Source organism: Ornithodoros turicata, chromosome 9, assembly GCF_037126465.1.
Source record: "Ornithodoros turicata isolate Travis chromosome 9, ASM3712646v1, whole genome shotgun sequence".
Classification (NCBI taxonomy): Eukaryota; Metazoa; Arthropoda; class Arachnida; order Ixodida; family Argasidae; genus Ornithodoros; species Ornithodoros turicata.
The window spans coordinates 31,957,580-31,973,653 of record NC_088209.1 but is presented as its reverse complement, the minus strand read 5'-3'; the positions used below and the strand labels follow the sequence as shown (position 1 = coordinate 31,973,653).

General features: G+C 46.2%; 1 protein-coding gene across 1 annotated transcript in view; it reads right to left on the bottom strand.

The window, feature by feature from the left end:
• LOC135367898 (CCN family member 2-like) overlaps nt 1-13,092 on the bottom strand; it is a 91,118-nt gene extending 78,026 nt beyond the window's left edge. The window contains exon 1 of the mRNA XM_064600998.1: nt 12,719-13,092. Within this exon, the coding sequence (XP_064457068.1) occupies nt 12,719-12,732 (14 nt within the window). The 5' untranslated portion in view covers nt 12,733-13,092. The remainder of the gene's footprint in view (nt 1-12,718) is intronic.
• Nucleotides 13,093-16,074: the final 2,982 nt, after the last annotated feature.

The window sequence follows — 16,074 nt, the reverse complement described above, 5'->3', positions numbered from 1 at the left end:
CCACAGTAAGGTCCTAAGTAACATTTTCTTCTTCATAAAGCACGACGCACATAAGTCTTGGAATGTCAGTATTTAATCGAGTATCCGCGCTGCTCCTCAAACAACACACATTTTCCTTTCCATGGGGTCTGAGAAGTCTGTTTGTGTCTGATTCTATACAAGGCGCAAAACTAAACATAAAAATAAAAACAAGAGAAGGAGGAGGTCACGTTTCCGAGCAATTTGTTATTTTGCATCGGCGTCGAGCAGCTCCAGTTTCGTATTTCGTATAACCGACGTGGAAAACAAATAAATTTTGTACCCCAGATGTTGCTATAGTCTCGTGAAAGACAACGAAAATTCGAAGCGAATGGGACACGATACCGGGATCCCTCGGGAGGTATGGAGGCTGCAATCCCCTTTCGGGAAACAAAGGACTTGCGGACGGTTGTTTGTCCGCGAATAAGGAGCTTTCCTGATTATTTTCTACTGGCTCGAAAAATAACTGGCTCCTGTTAGACAGCATCACGCTTTTTGCGAGCTCGCACGTTTACGCCTCTCTCGCATGAAATCGTGATTTTGTACGCCCGATCCCTTGCCGGGCGTTTGTTTCTGCTTACGTCTAGTGTCGAAGATCATGGAAATACACTCTTCGAAAAAAGGCTGAAGCAGTTACGCCTTCTAGGAGGAAATAGTTGTGCCTAAAAGGTTGCAAAGTTATACCTGCTACCTGCGAATGATATACGAACACTCTTAAAAATGAACTTCACCGTATAGCACTCTCCAAGCCAACCATCATCTCGAATGATATCGTTGGCTGCCTGATTTGTTGAGAAAGGGAGGCGTACGCCTTTTTTGTGACAATTATGAACAGCATAAGTGGCACAAAAAAGGCGTACGCCTCCCGTTTCCATCAAATCAGGGCAGATAACGATATCATTTGAGATTATGGTTGGCTAGGAGCGTGCTATCCGGTGAAGTTCATTTCTAAGAGTGTAGGGTTACCGCTTCTGATTCGATGAGCGAGGGCGGCGTACGCCTTTTTGTAGCAATTTGGATATATGATAATTTCTTTTACCATCCTTTTACACCCTCTATCAGACGTTATGTGGACCTGGGCGGAAACCCAGCCCACCCAGGCATCGCAGAGCGAGATAACACAGGCATGGCTTATCGCGTCCGGCTTTCGCTGGGATCATGCTTTCCCTCTCCAAATTTCAGGAACTGTTACTTTTTCTACTATCACTCTGTGGGTTGAGTTTTGAATCTCGTTTCGTCGGACTGAGAGCGATTGCGCTCAAAAAGTCATCGCGCGTTATGGTCCGGTGCCTCGAAAAGCATGGTGTTCGGCTATTTTTTCCGATGGGATAGCTCGTGAATATCACTGTCAGTTATCATGATTTGCTCGTTTTCGCCATTGACCCAATTTGAGAGACGAACAACGGTACTATGGTACAGTTTACGCCAAGAGGGCAACCTCCAAGAAGGTAATCAGAGTAGATTTACACAAAAGGTGAGCCCGCCCACAACTGTTTGGCTACATGCTTCACGTGCCGCAGGGTAATACTACGGATAATGTCGACAACCTGGGGTTCTCTCGGACGTGCGCCAGAAATCTCCGACACACGGCGCTGGAAGCAATGTTTACCTCCCTCACATTGCTTCCGTCCTCGGCGGGGATCGAACCCGCGATCTTGAGCTCAGCAAGCCAACGCGTTACCGACCTCCACCGTGCTTTTTCTTCAGCAGCGGTTGGCCAATAGTAGGCCTGCTGCTATTGGCTAGAGCCTACACAAAACAAACACATATTGTGCGTATGTATTTGTCAAGTTTGAAGCCTCGAAAATGCACCTTTTTGTGAATACGCATCGTCGCTCAGTCTTTTTCCTTCTTTCTTTTTCTTTTTTTCGAGGCTGTCACTGTACGGGAAGTAGCAGGTGGGCTGGTTGGTACATATACTTCGTGGCTTTCGCCGCTTCACCACGAACCTGTACGGGACATCTGTTCTGAAAGCTACTATGCAATATAACGTATGTGGTAACAGAACACGCGCCCTTACATAGGATTCAAAGGAAACGATAAACAGAAAAAAGTACAAAGAACCCATGACACACTATTTTTACGCTCGCGGCACTAAGATAATGTGGAAGAAACTATGGGAGCACTTCTCAGTGCAGTAGAACGGCCATGGCACGCTACCAAAACGGACACATCAAACATATACATCATACATATACATATACATTTCATCATACATATAACATCAAATTATAAAAATAATTAATTAATAATTATAATAAGTTATTGTTAGTATTTCACACATGAACAAAACAGGATGGCCTATGACTTTTGGCATGTGGGCCGTCCTTGCTATAGATGGCAGACAGTCACTAGTACCAGCATTCTGTGTGCTTACATAGCTTTAAAAAATATTTACAACAATATATATGTATCAAGTAATGTATACCAATGAGTGGTACAAGGCAACACCACGAGATTGTCATTAGTGCATATACACAGTCGTAATGATACAAAATACTGTAGAACTACAACGTAACATGTGTCATTAATCCATGCCTCGTAAATGGAGTAAGTACGTATTTCATATCCCGCTGCCCCCATAGAGCACCCTGATTTTCTTTTTATCGTGAAAATTCGTGATGGTCGTGCAGCACTCATGAATCAGTGGGCATGGATCGACACGGCTCTATCACACATTATCAGGGACATGCCTGGCGCATTATTCCCATCACGACATCTGACTTTCCTTCTCAACTAGAACACAAATCACGGAGGGCTACAAAAAAGTGGTCGTCTCTTTACGGCAACCTCCGTTTCCTCTATGTATTTTTAAGCTCCATGTACGAGCTCGCATTTCTTCTTTCCCTGCAACCAAAAGCAGTGTGCGAGCGGAAAACGAAACGTGACTACCCGTTCAGAGAGGAACATGCTGATTGGAACGTGCCGTGATAGCCACATCCTTTTGTCCCGCCATTAGGACAAAGTTAGGGGATGTTTCGTGCCGCCGGTATCGGCGAGGGCGCTGTCCGCCACTGTTCTTGCGGAATAATACATGAAGTGACCGTAATGCGGTACCGTTATATCGATTACACATTTTCGTACGCGATGCGTGTGCGTGCCAGGACGGAGTCACGCGCGCCATTGGAAAAGGACGGTTCTGGCGGCGTTAATTGGGAAAAATGCGACAGTTGGGGAGGCGGTTCGCCTGATGAATGGCGCCTTGTCAGGAAACAATGAACGAAGTGAGTTGCTGTGGACGCCGAGGAAGATCCTTTGGTCTGGGAAGCGCACGACATTTCATCTGTGTCTGTGTGCGGATAAAAAAGAAAAAGAAGTAAGAAAAGAAAGAAGAAAGAAAGGAAGAACAATCGGAGCGGTCGTATGTTTTATGCTCTCCTCTGATGCAGGCATATAAAGATTAGTCTAGAAAAGTTATGTGCCTTTGACGTGGTTCCTGACGAGGCCACTTCTGGGAGCTCAGGAAGATTATCAGTCCTACAAATTTTGAAGCGCAAGCGACACTAGCCCCGCTGCAAAGCTTAGCGTGCGCAACTGAACGTTTGTTTGTAACTCAAACGTCGCCATGCCAGTACTGGACAGCTGTTTTGGCCTTGTTGGGCCTGGGTTGGGTTCGGTTGGGCTTGGGTTGTGCAGCCAAAGAGCTCCGGCTATTTTTTTCCTTGCAACTGAACGTTCAGTTCGTTCCAACTGGCCCGAAATTACACCCAAGAAATGTCGTGAGAGGCGATTTTATGAACGTTCCACGTTACAGTCGTACGACTTTCAAGGGGACGTTCGCTCGCCTACGTAACACAAATAAATAAGTCTCGCAAAAGCATTTGTCTACAAACAACTCCCTTGCCACCCCACTCTCTCGAAATCGACGAATTTCGAGAGTTAATCGTATTTCCTCGCAAGAGAGGGCAAGGGACCTGCACCCACGAGGAGCGCAGCACGCAGGATAACCTGCTTATCTGCACGCGTGACGTTCTCGACAGGCTCATCACATGTCAGCATCCTCTCCCATACCTCCCCCTCACGTATTCTCTGCAGCGGTGCGCAAAGAATTTTGCGACCGACCGACCTGGTTCCAAGGGAACGCTCTCATGTCGTCACAGTGTCGTCACACTGACGTATCCCTGCGCGGGAATTTTAAACCGTGGTGAATTTTAAACATAGCACAAATGAAATTCATGTGACCTTGCTATAGTGTATCTTTTCTTCTTTCTTTCTTTCCTTTTTGTTTCTTTCCTTCCCTTTTTTCTTCTTTTCCTTTTTCCCCTTCTTTTTGGAATAGCAAGCCGGCTCTTTCCAATGATTTATAAAACCGACGCTGACGAAGCTGACGATGAATCGCAGGCCATTCGCCAAGCACTTTCACGACGTCAAAGGGCCGGCTATGAAGGCGGTCCGGGGATCTCTGAAGTTGCAAACGGGCCGAGTGAAATCGCGCACATTCGAGAAGAATATGTTCCTAATCTTCAAGGCTTCAAGCTCAAGTCTGCGAAATTCAGCAGGAGGGCGTGTGTGTGTGGGGGGGGGGGGGGGGGATAATGGCAGGATCGGCCACACAGAAGTGGGCGTCGTCACGACTATAGCCAAAAAAAAAAAAGAAGAAGAAGACGGGCGGATGGAGGATAGAGGATGAAGGGTGGAGATGCGTAGAGGGTGCATGAGTTCGTCGGGGAGAGTAAAGTATTAGATGGGTCGTTGCGCAAGACCTGCCTTCTGCAGAAAGAGAATAAGTTTTCTTACTTTGACGGAACGTTCGGCTGAAGAACCACCGGGTTAGAGGTTGTCCGCTAGTGTGCCCGAGGTGGAGCGAGGGAGATGGGCTTCGCGCGCAGAATGGTACGCTCGGCAGTCTCGCAGGATGTGTTCGAATTCAGCAGGAATTCAGTAGTCCAGCAAGAATTCGGCAAATCAGAGCATCCACTGCCCGTGCAAGCAAAAATCTACAAATGGATGCTTCGAGAGCGAACTATCCCTCGAAAATTGCGTGCCGAGCGCGAAGCCCATTCGAAACAATGACCCAACACAGCATCGCCATATTTCTTAAACTACCGTTAAAGCGACCAAATCGGACGGCCACACGCCGCGTCGCTTTGTATTCTCCGATGCGACGCTTCTGGATGTGACTCGACAGCATTGCTGGCTCCCGTTTTGCATACACATACCCGACGCTTACAAAAGCGTCCCTCTGAGCAGTAAGAGAGAAGACAGCTGAATTCAAGCCCGTACCGTGTGAGGCATTCAGAAATGTGACAGAAAGGAAACACGTCCGGATTTTTTATTTTCGGAGCCTTCACGTAAAAGAAGAAGAAGAAAGTGAAAGCAACATGAAAACGGGATGCCATAGCGAAAATGGGTCGATTCGCTGCGACATTCCGCTAAAGTAGTTCAGTTCAAAGTACAATAAAGGCGGCGGCGTCGGGAAATATTTTTCTTCAAAGAGAAGGAGAGTGATGCAAGAATTTATGGCTGAAATGAAAGAACAAGGATTGAAATGCTTGTTTTTCTGCGCACCGCTGTGTTTTGATTTGAGAGGACGTCTCTGTCTCGTCTCACTTCAAAAATGTCTAAAAAAAAGCGACGGGTGAACGCTGCTTCTCGTGTCTCAAGATTGAGTTGCCTGTGGAAAAATATTAAAATCTACGATATGCTATGCGTAATTTCTTCTTTCCTCTCTTTTGTTTTGTTGCTTGCCTCGTAACAAAACGGACGGACGGACGTCTGGCGAAGTGTTTGTATTCTCATAAATGTGCATGTAGGAGGAAACATGAACTGCATATATTTAATTCCATCTCTGGCAGAGCTTCATATATTGGTGATGGCGGCGACGCCAGCTTGCCGTTTCTTGGTCTCACTCATACACTCTATAAGAGAGAGAGAGAAAAAAAAAAAAGAATAAATGTAGGAGTAATTGCAGCTTCTAATCTCCTAGATTTTAATCTCTGACCGTGACGTTTACTCCCTAAAACTCCCTAAGCTTCCCAAAAACCTCCATGCATTTAGTCACGAAGGTGGCTATAATGCTGGTTGCAAAGCATCTAGTCCCAAAAAAGAGCTAATATTACTCTTCCTCCCTCCCTCACCCTTCCTTCCTCTTTCTCCCTTTTATTTCATTTTATTTTTGTTTATTTATTTTTTTGCCAGCACCATCTCGCCCTTTTCTTTTACAGTGTACTAGCGCATACTAGCACACCATTGGACATTAGGTGCACTCTCGATTGATATATGGAAATAAACGAACTCTACGTTGACCCATATTTAATAGACTATTTCAGGAAATCCCAGTGCTCCTTGCGCACGCGTTGCGTCCTGGGAGATTACTGTCACGAGGAAGGGAGAACAGCCCTTCACGGTTCGTTTTCGCTGACCTTGACACCTCGTGGACAATGGGCCGGGAGAGGAGAAATCGAAACAGTTTGGACACCTTTCTCCTCCTATATCTGATAAGCAATTTCCTATAATTCCAAGCGGCGCTAAGCTCTCTGGGGTTTTCTGAAGTCGTCTATTAACGCTGCTGTAAAATCACACAAACTTTGGGAGTCACTCACCTTTTGTAACAAAATTGTGCAACTTTGCAAATAATTTGCTCGTGGGGGTGTGACGTAGGGGTGCGAGCGATCTGCCTGCCCACATTGGCGGTACGTTGCTCGGGGAAGGGAAAAAAGGGGATAGGGGAAGGCTCACATGTCTAGTCCCAAACAGCACAACATCTTGGCGGGCTAATATTGGGTCAAGATGTTGCGCTGCTTGGGGTTCTATAGTTTTCTGCACTGCAGCCGTCCGTGAGGTTCGGCGGCCTTTATAAACTTCAGCAGGGCTTCCTGTGCGGATTGACGGCTCTGGAGGTTGCCGCGCCGATGGACGATCTCCTCAATGTGGAGCTCCGACGTTCCAGGGTGCTGCACAGTTTTCTGGAGTTCACGTCTGGTGTCGGGTGTAGCAGAGCAGACCATTACGATGTGTTCCTCCGTTTCTGGTTCACCGCTCGTGGACGACACCAGAGTAAAGAGTATCGCATAGGGTACCACACATAGGGTACCACACGCGCAAGAGCGAGCTTAAGAATCAAGTGTATTTAACCTACGACGACCTGATGTCGAGCAACAACAACTTGTCACAACAACAGCTTGCGCTTGTCCCATTCTACACTTGGCAATACAACAACAACTTGTAGAATTAAGGCCGCATCTGAAGATGCCGGCGTTAAGCAGTAACAGATGTTGCTGTCTCCCTTCATACCCGCGTACTTTCATGTTCGCCGGGGAGGGAGACGAAGTGCAGTAAGTGCCTGCTCTTCGTTTAGAGGGCGAGAGCAGTACTATTTTTGAAGCGCGATGTGGGTGAGCATTGCGCTTGTCCCATCCCACAGTTTTCAATACAAACAACAACTTGTGCATGATGAAAACTAGGCAGGCGCGAATATTCGAATATTTGGAGTACCGAAGCGAATAAATGTATATTCGACTCAATTTCCGAATCGAATACGGAGTTCTATATCCGATTTTCGAATAGATGTATCTTCCAAACCGAATACATTCGAATAGTTCCAAGGCTGCACACGTAAGGCCGAAAACTGCACAAGAGGGGGCATAAAAGGAAGTGAATGCTACTTCATACCCTGATCCGTATGAATATATCATGCATACTTGCCGTATCCATGTTTATGTCGCTACTATTCGCTTCGTCTTCGCTTCGTATTTGTTTTGTCTATGTATCTATTTGCTTCCTATTCGCTTCTGTTGTAAAATTATTACACGCAGTATTCGCACATGCCTGATGAAGACGCTATGGGGAATTTCACCACTTAAGATGTGGTCCCCTATATATATATATACCCCGTCCCGTTGCCTGTGGGTTGATATGTGAAAGAAATTAAGATGTATGGAATGTACTATACAGAGCTTACGGGGGATATCTGTAGTTCCTCAAGTAGTCCTGTTGTCGTTAGGAAGCATTATAACTGAATGAAGAGCACGGCGTTGGTGAACCAAATTGTTCCAAGGTTGATAGATCAGATAGAGGTGTTGTTAAGTGTAAAAGTTTGCAATAATACCATTGGCGATGCTGAATCCACATGTACATCAAATAAAGTTGCTGAATGCACATCAAATAAAGTTGTTGTTGTTGTTGTTGTTGTTGTATAGGTGCTAACGTTCTAGACAGACGTCGCACTCAAGTTGCAGCGCGTAATGAATTTAGGATTGGCGTTGCGGTGTTTTCGTCTGGGTCGGAATGAAGGCCTCGCGCACAACTATTGCAACCAATGACTGTTCTGTATAAATCCCAGACGTTCGTAAAGCGGAATACCGATGAGTGTGTTTACATTAACAGGAAATGAATAGAAGAAATCAAAGTCATCCGGTCTGGGCCGCGACCCTTTTCGGCCTTGCGTCACACAGCAATGTGAAGGGGACATTTCTGTCTTGTTGTGAGTTGAGCAAACATTCTTCCCATTAGAAAACGGGAAGAATCCCCTATCGCAAACGAAGAATCTCGATGCAATAGAAGCGGCGGGTTATGTGATACTTTTATACATATTAAACAACACACAATGCAGTTCAGGGATACGCCGTTCACTTGCAACTGACATTTACTACTTCCCCGCAATCAAACTACCCCCCCCCCCCAAAAAAAAAAAGAAAAAAGAGAGAGAGAAATTCCCAGAAGGGAGGGCGAAGTCACTTGGAAGTTTAGCGATTTGTGATGTTCGCCGCGTCTTGAATATGGGACGTTTCCATTGCTTCCCTTCCAAAGTGAGTACGTGCAAGTTGGCCCAGAACTTTCGTCCCTTCAAAAAGGCAGTTAACTACATGAAAAAATGAGTCATATTAGTCATTTTGGAGACTACATATGTATTGCCCCAATCATTAGCCCCTCTCGGGACTAAATGCACGCACTCCATTTGCAGTTGTGAAATTTAGGGGCTATTTGTAGTGTTGAGGAGTAAACAATAACATCAACAACCTTATGACGATTATTTACGTGTTTCATCGCCAGAGGTGATACTATACCTCATTGCTAGCGGTAATTTGGGGAAACTGTTGAGGGGTTAAGTTCAGACTCAGGGGACGAAAATGAGGGGTAATTGCAATATTGAGGACTAGAAGCCGTAATTACTCTCCAATTTCCTCATTTCCTCCTTAGAGTGTTGTTGGCGAAGGAGCTGCACTGTCCTTTCAAAGGGAACGAAGAACCTTCCGATTCTATAGTTTGTATAGAGGTGCTGCGATAGGCGCTCGTTTAGGCACTGACCCTTCCGGCCGATGTATCATTACCCTCGCGGGAGTGGGGCTGAGTAAACCACGTTACGTGAGCATGGGACACGCTCTCCTAGCGCTCTCTGAAGCTTTATCGCCGTTAGAAACGCTAACCTCGGCGAAGATGTTACCGTTAAAATAAATTGCCCGCGCCGAGCTATTTCGCTCTAATCACGTTTCGAACACAGCGCGCAAAAGGCAATCTTTTGCGTGTTTAGGTGAAGAGCCGTGTGCAATTTAGAAGTGCTGGCAGTAAATTGAAAATATCTCGTTGTCCGTCGGGAACCATGATACTAATTTTTTTTTTAAGTCAGTGTGGGTGGAGCATGGCACGCGGAAAGGAATGCAGGGTGAAATGACACAATGTACAAGGACTTCGTGAAGCCGTACACAAACTTTCTAATGCGCTGGAAAGAAATAACGAAGCTGTACTTAAGAGACTTCCTGCGCACACAGGACAACCTCCAACTAGCAACTTCAGAATTTTAATGTAACTTACACTTTGTGTTTGTGTCTCCCTGTCTTCGTTTGTGGAGCGCTGTTTTCAATTTACAGTGATTGATTGATTGTTTGACTGATTGAAGAAAGAAAAGTATGGAGATGTGAGTCCCGATAAAGTTGGGACAGACTCCTCCAGTACGCATAGATAGAAGAGAAAGTAAATAGAGAGAAATACAGGCATAACGAAAGGAAAAAAGCAGGGACCAACTATCCAGTTAATGAGACAATACCAATTATTGAAAATGTACCAACTCGCCCAGTTCAAGGCATTTGTGTATCAACGTTCTATTCTCACTTCTTTTCCTCGGCATTGATAAATTTGTTATGCGCGCATAGTCGATGGTAATGATCATCATCATCGATTTTGCTGATCGTCGATTATGTTGATTAAGCGTTAATGACGATGCTGATAAGTAATCACATCTTTTACGGCACGACAGGCTACCATTTTCACAAACATGCCATTGTATCTGCGCTTCTCCTCCTGCTAGGCGTTCATGTACCAATAAGGGAGCAGCCTAAAACTTATTTCCGATCAATGAATGGGTTACGTAATAGCAACGCAGACTAGTCACGCAAATTTCGGGACCAAGTTGTTCAAAAGAGCGTCTTTATGCGTGCAGGATCTGGTAGACAAGCCAGCATGAAGCGGTTTTCGCACGCTCATTATGCAAGGATCGAAGCTCACACGTGTGGAAGTACGAAGCATGTTACTCAGTTTATTGCTGCTACGTTAAGGGGGGATATATTTATTAGAACAAAGAAAAAAAGGGGGAGAGGTCAGCAAAACGTCATGTCAGCTTGTTATTCCACAAAAAAGAAAGAAAATAACACGGTAAGAGCTCGCAAAGCGGGTACGGCGTAACGGCGACTGTTCACTAGAAATCAATTATAAACTACCATTATATTCAATTGAATTCAGTTCAATTCAATGTTACTTTCAATTCTCAACAGATCATATACGTAATGGGCCCGCTTCAGCCGAACGGCTTTTGGTCTGAGTCCGGCAATCAGACAGCGAAATTAGCGCAATAACGAAAAAGTGTTAATCATACATAACTTTAGACGCACAAGAAACTGCCTTCTAAACACCGTATAAGTTATATTACAGCTTACACAAACAATAAACTATTGTTTATGAACAAATAAATATAATTAACATACAAGTAATGACAAGTACGTGAAACAAGTTGCATCTCTTGAAAGGTGGTGGTCGTGTCGTACTTTACCGGGCTGTTTGTCTGCCGTTGTGGCAGGCTGGGGCGTCAGGTGTCGCGATTCAAAGCAGGGGTAACAACACAGTCTCGACATTGAACGTTGTTGGTGACAGTGGTAAATAAAAGCCGTACAACGAATAATATCCACATCTGTTTTTATTGCTGGGAACGACGTGAAAGTGAGACGGATACAAACCACTGATGATGTGATGTGAATAAAGAAAAAATGGGGATGTTAGTTTCGACGAAGTCAACAAACCACTCTTGTCCTGCAGATTTCCAATGAAAGGTTACGAAACATTCCTGGGACAGCGAAATTGTTTATACGATGCTCCTGCGCTTGCTACCGCTCTAACACGGCTTCGTGTGGTTCGTAATCCCTTTAAAGCCCCACTCGAAACGGACAACGGCACAGTTGGTAAAAGTACTAAGTTTTAATACTGTTATCACAGTACGAGAAGAATGTGGGGCGGCCCCGTCAGGCACAACGCTTGAAACACACCCTAAGAAAGAAAGGAGTGTAATGTTAGTCCTTTTGCGGACTAGGTGCACTGCTGCAACCGCTGATCTCGTTTGAGACTAAATGCACGTACGGCGGTTTATACGAAGTTTAGGAACTATTTGGAGTGCTGAAGAGTAAAGTTCATGGTCAGGGGACTAAATTGCGAGGTAGAGATTAGAAGCTGTCTTTTTTGTTGTTGTTGTTGTTGTTTCATAAAGTGTAGTGATCATGAACCTTTACTATCGCCCTTTCGAAATCAACCTATACCCTACACAGCTCCAACTGGCGTCTTGTGGTGATGAAGGTGATGTGATCTAGAAAAAAAAAAAAACATTGGGGCGTGGGTCGCGACAAAGCCGGACTGGCTACCTTGTGTACATACACTAAACGGGTTACAGTGATGGAGTGCAACACATAGTTCAAAAGTTTCCAATGAGTGAGTGTAAAATGTCGAACAAGAGGAATCCCAATCAGCACAACATCGTGGCCCAATATTGGTCGAATCTTGGTATAATATTGGGCCGACATTGCCAATACTGGGCCAAGATATTATGCTGCTTGGGATCGCTAGGACAGCACACACTTAGCAAGTCATAGAACGTCCATTAGCCCAGTTGTATACGTAGAAAAACCTCAAGTGCTTTCAGTGCCTTATCGGACGGCTGAGAAACTAAGAGTTTCGCGATGTCAAAGGCTCGGGAGTCGCCACACGAGACAGGCTCGCCTCTGAAACCCTTCGAGTGTTAACGTATTTTCGGCACTTGCCGGGGACGTCTTCTGCGTCCTCTACAACGCCACACTAATTGCACTTCGGAGAGTCACGCTTGCCCAGTCTGAAGAGAAGACGTGCGTACTACGGTACATCGAGCCGTAGCTTATGCTTATGTAGGACAGTCGTCTTTTGTCGCGTGAAAGAAGGTGCTGCTCGGAAGCGCAGTTCTGAGTCGACCTTGTAAAGGAGCGAATCTCATCCCATCTGGTCTTGTATTTAGCCGGGTCACAGCACGTCAATGTTTCTACAACACATTTGAGCGCGCCACACCCACTGGAGAACCCTGCCTTTATTTTGGTAGCACCCGTGTCGTTTGCTAACAGCCAGCATCCCATGAATGCAGAGTAGCTGGTCTTAAATTTTTTTCTGACAAAACCTGCAGCATAACGATGTTTACGTATTTTCCCCTACACAAAGGTAGCCTTATACGAAGCGGGTGCATTTCCAAACAACTCACCTTACAGCTTCCATCCCGTCTGCACTGTCACGTTTCTCACTGACCACGTTGACATGATTCCGCGTTGACGATCAACCCTGTAACACCATGCGCACACCGTGGAGCCCAAGCTCCAAGCTCATACAGCAAGAGAGCGGCTAACCACTGGCTACAATGTACGTCGGCGTATTGACAACCACCGTTTACACACAGGCACAAAAATACATGCGCAGTCGTCGCCAAGTTCAAGCAAACGGAAGCAACACAAGGCAAAACGGCTGCCGAAAAAGGCGAACACAAGGAGCGAGAGGCTGTAGCTGGTGTTTCAGCCGCGGCTGTAGCTCGACGTCCAGACTGGCGCGTCGGGACCCGGCGTTCCCTCATTCGTCACGTGCTCCGTGGTTCCCCCTTTCCCGAACTCTCTTCCCACACTCTTCCTTTCGTCTTCTCCTTTTCCCTATCAGTTCGAATGCGGTTCAGCGCCATCTCTCTTCCGTGGAGATCACCAAGAAAAAACCAATGGACCCGGACGTTCGCAGCGTTTGATAGATTTTTTGTTTTTTTTATATATATATGTGACTGTTTGGAAAGAAATACACCGATATGTATGACGTTGTTATCGTTACTAATGGAGAACCCGTAGATATATTAGCAAGAAACAATGGAACTGGAGAATTAAGGCAATGCACGGTGTCTTTTGGGATAATACGTTCGAATTCGAAAAAAAAAAAAGAAAGAAAAATGAAATGAAATTAATTCCGCACCAATACGAGCAGCTACAGTTGTAATCGTGCAAGGAACTCTGCCGTTGAAGATTTAAAAGTGGTAAGTCCACCAATTCGATGAAAGTATAGGTGGAAGCAACATTTTCAGGTCGGGAGCTACTGACATTTCGAACAGAGACTGTTACTTTTGCTGGACAGTCATCACCGGTATTTTATGTAATTCGTGATGGGGTTGCGGTCAATACAAGGAAAGTGAAATTCGCGAGGAAGTTGAACATTGCCGCATCTATCGATATAAAATCCATCTTCATACTAAAGGCAGTAAACCAAAGAGCAGGAAAACAGACAGAAACCAAACTGTCGTGGTGGTGTCGCCGTCACTGACCCGTTCTCATTACGGCACTCTCCCGTTTCACGCATTGCGTTAATGTATCAATCCTTCCTAAACGCCGTTTTAAATGGCACGCCTCCATCTCCCAGTTAGTGAAGAGTCGTTTTATCTCAGGCGAAACAGAGCGCCCTTTCTGCATAATTTCCTAATTAGGCGATGTCGCTGATAATTCATCTCGCTCAGCCAAGAGCACTGAAACGCTACGCACAAAGAAATCACTCCGTCATTATAAAACTATCATTCCCGGGTTACATGAGAGCGAAAAGGCGTTGAGGAACTCAGCGGCAGCGTCATTTGCTATCGATTACTCAAGTTGCGAACAGCCAGCACTTTCCAGTGATTGATTACAAGCGAAGAAAAATGAACAGAGCCTAAACCACTCTGTGCCGTCACGTCTGATCCCCTGAATGTTCATTCCTTCGCCCCCGAGGTAACGAGTGTAGCTTTGGCCCGGCTGAGATGACAAAAGTTCGTAGCGCTGCGCGTCAGGACAACATGTGTTGTGACAGCGCAATTTCCTGTTCTTCCGCTTTCCGTGTCGCTTTGTGTTGTTGACGTGAATCTGCATCTTCTTTCTTCTTCCTGTTTTGTTTGTGTGTTAGGTTGGCAAACATCGGTACGGCTCAGGAGGTCAGTGGGTGATTTCTTTGCATGGTATATACGTGCTTGATCCGTTGTAGGATTAGGTGGGATAGGGTAAGGATGGGACAGAGGAATTGACCAGAGAAAACGGCCGTCTCATAAATTTCTGAGGCAGCAAGCGGCGGGAGGAAGGTGGTAAGAGAAGGGGGAAAAGACGAAGGGGAGTGTGAAGATGGAAGGGAGGAAAAAAAAAGAAAGGTCGAGATGTTTGAATAATAATAGTTGGGAGTAGCATTGCGCGTAAAGTGAGTCAGCCCACATTTATGTGGCGATATATTGCACGTGCCGCAGTGTAGGACTGCGGATAACTTCGACCGGGGCTGAAAGGCTATGTATCCAGCACCGTATGTGCCGAGAAAGAAAGTCTAAATGTGCGCCAAAAACAAAGATTTTCAATCAGAATACACTCTCTCGGACTATTCCACTGTCCTAGGCCCCGGGCAAGACCTTCAACGTGTCGTTATCCCATAACGTGCGTTAAAATGCGTCACTTCGGCCCGTGATTCGCCCCGAGCTCTTGCGCGAGCCTACCAAAGCCGTTTTGGTAGGCTCGCGCAAGAGCTCGGGGCGAATCACGGGCCGAAGTGACGCGCGAGCCTACCAAAGCCGTTTTGGCTACGTGAGGCCGACAACGGCAAGCCCTATCACCACCACCACCACCACCGTTTTGGAGCGCGCGAACTTTAAATATAACGATAACGATCGCTATGTGAAAGTTGAAGATCGGGCCCCCGTGACATTCACTCCACAGCAGCCTTTCCACTCAGCATCCCATTCCCATCGCCCATGCAACAGTCCTTACGGCGACGGTGGTAGAACCGTGCAGTCTGAGGCAATGGTAGTCAGAGCCCTAATGCCTGGTTCGCACTGTAACTCTCCATTACCGGGTGCGGACGCGGCTGTCGTGCGACACGATGTTCAGACACATGCGTTCTTGATACAAAAGACGCCTGCGTTTGACCAATCATGGCTCCACTCTTGCGACAACCTGGCTACCCTAACGTCTTTTTGGCCACTCTGCTCGGTCCGGTCCTGCACAAGCAGGGGACGGTTACGACTACCCTCTTGAGCTATCTTCCTGCCACCGGCCTCTCGTCCAACGTCTAAGGCCCCTTTTGTGTGTGTATGCGTCTTTCTTTTTTCTTCTTTTTCTTTCCTTTTTTCTTAACGGAATAGCAAGTCGGCCTGCGCCTGACTTGCCTTTCTTTTTTGTTTCAATAAACGTATTCCCCCCTCCAATCTTTCTTCGTCTCTCTCTCTCTCTTTCCAGTGCGCCCTCGCTCATTTGTCAGCTGTGTAGCCGGATGTAATCCGTACCGCATGGAGTTCGGTCGAGCCCAACTATTGCGGAGCGTATGCGTTTTGGTTCGCCGTACTTCGTTGCTATGACAACCGTGCCGCGCCGCATCCGTAACGCGTGAAAATGCAACGATGTGAGCCAAGCATGAGCCAGGCATTAGGTGTGTGTGTGAGCGCGCGCACACTTTCGCAGCCAACGTAACTCATTATGTGACGGCGAATTGGAAGGAGCACTTGCACGTGCATCCTCCAGCCGCGCTATCTGTGCGGCTTCAATTATCTCTCTTGGGACCTGGCCATCACTTGTTTCAATACAAGCA